This window comes from Vigna umbellata, chromosome 9 (assembly GCF_029865625.1).
Source record: "Vigna umbellata cultivar VRB3 chromosome 9, Vumbellata_1.0, whole genome shotgun sequence".
In the NCBI taxonomy this organism is placed as follows: domain Eukaryota; kingdom Viridiplantae; phylum Streptophyta; class Magnoliopsida; order Fabales; family Fabaceae; genus Vigna; species Vigna umbellata.
In genome coordinates this window covers 12,646,055-12,653,401 of record NC_142173.1, presented here as the reverse complement: position 1 = coordinate 12,653,401, position 7,347 = coordinate 12,646,055, and the positions used below count along the sequence as shown (strand labels likewise).

General features: G+C 35.4%; 1 protein-coding gene across 1 annotated transcript; it reads left to right on the top strand.

The window, feature by feature from the left end:
- Positions 1-3,361: 3,361 nt before the first annotated feature.
- LOC148192593 (uncharacterized) lies at positions 3,362-5,415 on the top strand. The gene is made up of 2 exons (XM_088099243.1): positions 3,362-4,409; positions 4,598-5,415. The coding sequence occupies exons 1-2, from the start codon at positions 3,362-3,364 to the stop codon at positions 5,413-5,415; spliced, it is 1,866 nt and encodes a 621-aa protein (XP_087955369.1).
- Positions 5,416-7,347: the final 1,932 nt, after the last annotated feature.

Sequence of the window (7,347 nt, the reverse complement as noted above, 5' to 3'; positions counted from 1 at the left end):
GGTTCAAAAGAGGACCAAGGCGAAAACCGATCCCTTCTTGACTCAGTTCATAACCGAGGCATTAAACTTATCCTTTTTACCTCGCCTGTATATGCCTCGGTTGCAGAACCGGTGCCTATAAGCGAAATTAACCGGTGTCATTTTCCTTTATTGCACTAGTGTATAAAAAGTAAATAATATATAAAATATCAATTATTATCACAATATAAAAAAAATTCACTTCTTATTAATTAAGTAATTCATTTATATCTTTTAAAATGTTTATTTGATTTTAAAGAAATTAAAAAAAAATTAAGACAAAGAAAAATCATTTTATTTATTTAGCATAAATTTGGTTTTATAAAAAGTACATTTAGTTAGAAAATATGTTAGAAGAAATAACTCGAGTTTTTTTTCTTGTTTTATAAAGTTGGTAATTAATAAAATCATTAAATATTTGACATGGTCGTATAGTAATATATGAGAAATATATATAAAGTGTTATTTCATACATGAAGATTGTCATATATGAGTAAGATATAAAATATAAAAATATATATTTTATTTAATATATGAAAACTCAAAACGTATGAAATGTTATTATATATTTTATTTAATAACATAATAATAATTATGATATAAGAATATTGATTTAAATATAATAAAATTATAATATATTAAACTATCTAATAAAATATATAATTTTATATGTGTAAAGAAATAATATTGTTTTTAAAAATTAATTAAAGTTTTATAGTTAGGCTAAACTCACCTTAATCTTGACCCTAACCTACTTGAGATGGGACTCTGAATTGGAGACTATTTTTAGTCACCACTTAAAGGGTTTTTTAAATTGAAACTTTTTCAAGAATAGGTTAGGATTGAGCAATTGACAACTAACAACATACTCATCATAGTACTAAAATGTGAAGAGAAATGTTAGAATTGTCACACGAACTTTAGCCGCAAGAACCACGTCTCCTTTAAATATTGCAAAAACTTAAAAGGGAGAGGAGAGAGCCTCTCAAGGCATTGAAAACCATTACACGAAAAACATTAATTGCTTTAAAAAAAAGTCCTTGTAACGTGGTTTTTTTTTTCATTTTGTTAATGTTTTTGAAAAAGAAAAAAAATAGTTTATTTTGAATGTCATCTTACCATATTAGTGCAACATTAATTATTATTTCTATTATATATTTTATTTCGGTAGCATATTTCAATTAATTGGTAACTAAATGAAAATACCTGTCGAGGTGATACGTCGTCTATTTTCTGGCGAAATTGTTTAACACTTGTAGTGTCCTGGAAAGCAGACTGTGTTGTGCGACACCATCTTTTCGCAAGTGGAAAAACTGCACCAGAAGAAATCTCGTGTTCTGTGACTTCAAGTAATTCTGGTGAAAGGCATGTTATTCTTTCCCATGCCCAGCACTGTAACAAGATCATGCACCCTCCAATATTGTCTTGGTCAGCCCTAGTCCCGTGATCAAGGGCACGATACAAGCAGGAGAGCGTGGCTGATCCCCAGCTATACTGTGAAACGTTTTGGAGGTCGGCCAATAGGGGAAGATACATCAAATGCACCATGCTTGAAGATGTATCTGGCATCATCACACTGCCAATTATTATCAACATATACGCCCTAGCGTATTGTTCAATAACCTGTTCCGTTGCATGATTAGGCAATTGGCGGAAAGTGTTATTCAACCATGACAACTTGATTCTGTTTCCCCTTACACAATTGTCAGGTGGAACATCTCCTAGTAGTTGATGACAAAATACCGTGAGGGGACCAGAACTTATGCCACTCACCACCTGTCCTTCAATAGGAAGCCCCAGTTGTAATGCAACGTCTTCCAATGTAATTGTAGTTTCACCATGAGGCAAGTGGAAAGTATGAGTCTCCACTCTCCACCTTTCAACCAAAGCAGTGACAAGGTTGTGACTTATCTCCATACTTGAAGCTTGTAAAATATGGATAAAACCTGCTCCATGTAAAATATTCTTTATTCTTTCATCAATTTCGTGAACATGCTTTGCTAACCAAATTGCATGTCTTCGAGGGCAAATGACTCTTTCATTGCCTTCCCAAATTGACTTCACGATGTGTTTATCTTGTAGACGTAAAAGGGACATATCAACGGGAAGTTGACGGGCAGAAGCCATTTCAATTTTGTGGGTGAGAGTCGGTTATTGGAACTCTTTTTGGTATTGGAACTGAGATTTGGTATTGGTAGACTATAGGGATATGAAAGCAAAGACCATCTACAAGCGGTTTGGGTGTAGAAACTGAGAGGACGTTGGGAGAAATGAAATGCACCCTCTACCAATTTAATAGAGAATTGATTTCCAACAACATTCAAAGTCACGGGAGAAATGAAATGCGAAATGACAAGTGATAATAATTGCCCTCAGAGATTCTTCAACCTGCAAAAAATATGACATGCATGTGAAATGAAAAAGTAGAAATACAATAGGAAAGTAACAAATATAAATGTAGGCATGCAAATGAATAGGAAAGTTGGTGTGCATAGTTGAATACTATTATTGGTGTTCGGACCAAAACGTGAAGCATGCATGTGTACCCTTTCCCCCGTAGCCCAATGCATCCATAAATATAATTTACATATTTATAATTTATAGTGAAAAGTAATTACTAAATTCATATAAAAAATTTTCATGAATTGGAAAAATATAAGGAAGAAAAAATAATTTTTCTATAGTAAAAGCAATTGGAATGGAATTAAAAAAAAAATTCAAAAAGGGGAAGTTGGGGGGGGGGGGGTGGCACGACTTCAATAGGTGAAGTCGTGTACCCCCTACAAGACTTCCACAATTGAAGTCGTGTAGGGGGTGCACGACTTCACCTATTGAAGTCGTGCCACCCCCCCAACTTCCCCTTTTTGAATTTTTTTTTTAATTCCCTTTTCTAATTTTATTTTTATTCTTTTATCTAATTTTTTTTAATATTCCCTTTTTTTAAAACATCCTTTATGTGTTTTTATAATTACTTTTATTTACAAACAATTTTATTCATCCAATTTAATGTAACACTGCAACTATGAATGACGGTGCAGGGAAGCTATCAAAGTGACACTACTTTACGGATAGCTATATTCATATAACTTTATGGGACTTATACTATTGGTACCTTCTAATTACATCAAACGCTATGTGTAGATTACAGTGTGCACCAGTGCTATATTCAGACTTTAGGAAATTTTATTCAGTACTTTGAATCCCGTGATCATAACACACACTGATGCTTGTGCATAGTTTATACGCTATATAAGAAGAAGGCTATCTTCACATTCAATTTGCACGCCCAAAACCTCTTCCACTACAGCTCGTTGAACAAAGTCTTCTGAATATTTCCTAAAAAATGGCATCATGGAACTTGCCATCCTCTTCATCATCGCACCTCATTGATGAAGAACCTGTAATATTGGATAACGTTGATGACTTCAGCACGGATGATGAATTAGACAACATAATCGAAGATGACAACAACGACGACGGCCACATAGCACAATCATCTGCACAAGTAATTCCAGAGTTGATTCAAGGTATGCAGTTCCAGTCAAAGGAGGAAACTATTCTTGCAATCAAACATTATCACATAACAAACGGTTACAAATACACCGTCGTTGAGTCCAAACCCAACATTTATGTTATTCGTTGTCTGGAATATCACAACGGTTGTCAATGGCGTCTTAGGGCAGCTTATAGCAAAGTCCGTAAATATTGGGAAATAAAAAATATAGACGGACAACATTCGTGTTTCTCAACAATACTATCTCAAGATCATACGAATCTTGATAGTACTCACATTGCCACGATCATATCCAATTCAATCCGGACAAACCCATCCATTCCTGTGAAGAGTTTGATTGCCGATATTAAGGGTCGATTCGGATATTTTGTGTCGTACAGAAAAGCTTGGATCGCTAAACAGAAGGCTCTTGCTATGGAGTTTGGAGACTGGGAGGACTCTTATAACCACATGCCGAGGTGGTTGCATGCCGTCAAGGAAGCAAACCCAGGTACAATTTTACAATGCACTGGTTCTCCTGTGAATATTGATGGAGATACCGACGATAATTGCTATATTATGGAAAGAGTTTTCTGGTCTTTCGGTCCTTGCATAGAAGGATTCAAGTACTGTAAACCCATTCTCCAAGTTGATGGCACATTTCTCACGGGTAAATATCATGGAACCTTGGTAACCGCCATAGGTCAAGATGGCAATAGAAATATTTTTCCCCTCGCCTTTGCCATTGTAGAAGGTGAGACAAAGGAGGCCTTCATATGGTTCTTTCAACTACTTCGAGAACATATTTGTCATCAACAAAATATTTGCATCATCACTGACAGAGGAAAGGGTATATTGTCCGCCTTAAGATCAGATGAAGTTGGTTGGGAACAAGATGGTTTGAACTCTGTTTATTGCATACGTCATCTAGCATCCAACTTCAACACCAAATTCAAAAATCACGACCTAAAAAAACAATTCATCAATTTAGGTACTCAAACAAAAATTCTTCTAACACTTATATACTTTTATAATTTTGTTAAGATTATTATTCTTTAATTTATTTTTTTTATTACCTTATTACAGCTTACGAGGTGAAGCAACCAACTGTCACAGCAAAACTTGCTGCTTTGAGAAACCAATACCCACAACAAGTTCAATGGATAGATAAAATTCCATTACAAAAGTGGTCTCAGGCTTTTGATGGAGGGAGAAGATATGGACATATGACGACTAATCTTGCTGAGTGCATGAACTCCATTTTAAAGGGAGCGCGTTCATTACCAATATGTGCTCTCATCAGAACAACATTTGAGAGGACACAATCATGGTTTGTTGAACGCGGATTAAAGGCCAACTCCATGATACAAGCAGGACACCAATATCCTGAACAGATCGCCGACATCATTAGGAAAAATCAACAACAATCCGCATATTGTCATGTTCATCGCTACAATCGTGAAAATTCTGAATTTGATGTTCAAGAAATTTCAACACCTCACCACTACCGCCCAGTTCCACTTTCATACAAGGTCAGTCTAAATGAATGGTGGTGTGATTGTGGACACTTCCAAGCTACTCGTCTCCCATGTCATCATGTCATTGCCGTTTGTGCATTTTCGCATATCCCCCTAACCCAAGTAATCGATCCGGTATACAGTCTTCACAACATTTTCAAGGCATACGAAGTACAATTTCACCCAATCCAAAATGAAGACTATTGGTCTCTGTATACAGGTCCAAACTTCATACCAGATCCTAAAATGCGACGCAAGGCATCCGGAAGACCATCTACAAATAGGCTTCATAATGAAATGGATCAATCCAATCCAGATAAGCCAAGAAAATGCTCTTACTGCCGCAACGAAGGTCATCATAGGGGAAATTGTCCTTTTCGCCAATAGTTTTTTCTTAAGCTTACCAAATTGTAATCAAATCCATTACTCAAATATTACTATAAATATTTTCTACATATATTTATTTTCTCTTTTCCTATAACATAACCAATACATAACATTTGTTAAAAAAAAAAACCTAAACCATAAACCACATAAAACCCCACTGGTAATCGATTACACAAACCCATTAATCGATTACCAATGTCATTCTTCCTACAAAACCAACCTGGTAATCGATTACTCACATGCCGTAATCGATTACCAGTGCGTTTTCTGTCTACACATTTCAAAATCTGCAAGGTCTCCATTTCAACACTGTGTAATCGATTACAATTTATTTGTAATCGATTACACCAACCAGAAGTCGTTTTAAGGGTGCACGACTTCAACACTATTCCTATGAACAGTGTGAAGTCGTGCAGGGGGGGCACGACTTCTTCTTTTGAAGTCGTTATTACCCCCCACGACTTCACTTTTGGTCAATTTTTGCCTAGATCCGTAATAAATTCCTCATTTTTGCCTAGTATGGTGGAAAAACCTTGAAATCAAGTGAAAACAAAGTGAATGTATGTGCATGAAGAATCTATATTCCAGTAGTATGTGAGAGAGTATATATGTGAGGGAGAGACCCTTGATTTTAGAAAGTGTGGATTTAGGGTTGTTTGAAAAAGTGAAATAAAATAGTAGAAAGAAATGTGTGTTACAGAGTAGGGAGAGTGATGAATAAATGGAGTTAAATGTTGGGGTAGTTAAAAAAAAAGAGAGAGAGAGAGAGAGATAAAAGATGGGTTACATGATTTACGTAAAGATGGTGAGAGAAGAAAGTATAATGTTTGAGGAATTGGTTTTAAAAAAAAAAATAGAAAGAGAATGAAGAAGTTGATTTTTAAAGGTAGAAGAAAAGAAGAAGAATGAAAATGGGGTTGGCTACGATGTTACGTAACAAGAGAGAGAAAAGAAGAGAAGTTTAGGAATTTAGATGGACCCGCGTAGGCCCCACCATGGAGAAATAATGTTTTATTTTATTTTAAATTATAGGGGGTGAACTTAGGAAAATAAGAGGGTGTTGTAGAAATGTTGGATATGGGTTAGACTGTGAACTTAGTAGTTCAAGCGGGTGCATCTGAAATTTTATCTTAGTAGACAGCGTGTGAATCCAGTAATTTTAAGGGGTACCTCAGAAATTCTGTCTTAGTGGATAGAGATGTGAACTTCGTAATTGTAGGGGGTGTGTCAGAAAATCTGTCTTAATAGACAGAGGTGTGAACTCAGTCATGTCAGGGTGTGTCAAAAACAAAAAAAAAAAAATTCTGCTTTGAAGACAAGGGTGTGAACTTAGCAATTTCCAGGGGTGCGCAAGTAAAAAAAAAAAAAAAAACTCTCTTTTACACAATTATTGAGAATTGTTGGTTAATTTCTTTGGTAGTATTTTAAAACAATTATTGAGAATTTTTGGTTATTTTCTTGATCTAATATTGGTTTATTTATACATGTTATTGAGAATATGTATGAATTCGTGATTGAGCACGTTTAATTTTGTTTGATGTGGTACATACACTATGTTATTTGCTTGTAACTTCGTCTGTCTTGTGAGTATTTTAATATTATAATAAATGCTAGTCTCGCGTGAGACTGAGATTCGAGTGTCACCTTCTTCTGCGCGAGGAGGTGAATGTCTCGTCCAATGACTTCGGCTCGTGTTGAGTATAGTGCATCGTTACGCGTAGTATCGATGTTTTTACTCGTTAGTCCTTGAGGAGTCGGGGAGATAGGTCTGAAGTCGCGATGGAAGACGACTCGAATCGCCTGTTATTGAGAACATGTTATGACGACGAATTACAAGTAAACGACAATAGTTTATGAAAGACTAGTCTGCAATGTCATGTGTGTCGATTTATATTAAATCATGGAAATTGTTATAGTTTATATGAAATGGGT

What these genes read in the sequence shown, in the direction of transcription:
- LOC148192593 (XM_088099243.1), top strand. Translation starts at nt 3,362, where the DNA reads ATGGCATCATGGAACTTGCCATCCTCTTCATCATCGCACCTCATTGAT. An exon ending in AGTTGGTTGGGAACAAGATG is followed by an intron (nt 4,410 to 4,597) that starts GTTTGAACTCTG and finishes ACCTTATTACAG; the next exon opens with CTTACGAGGTGAAGCAACCA.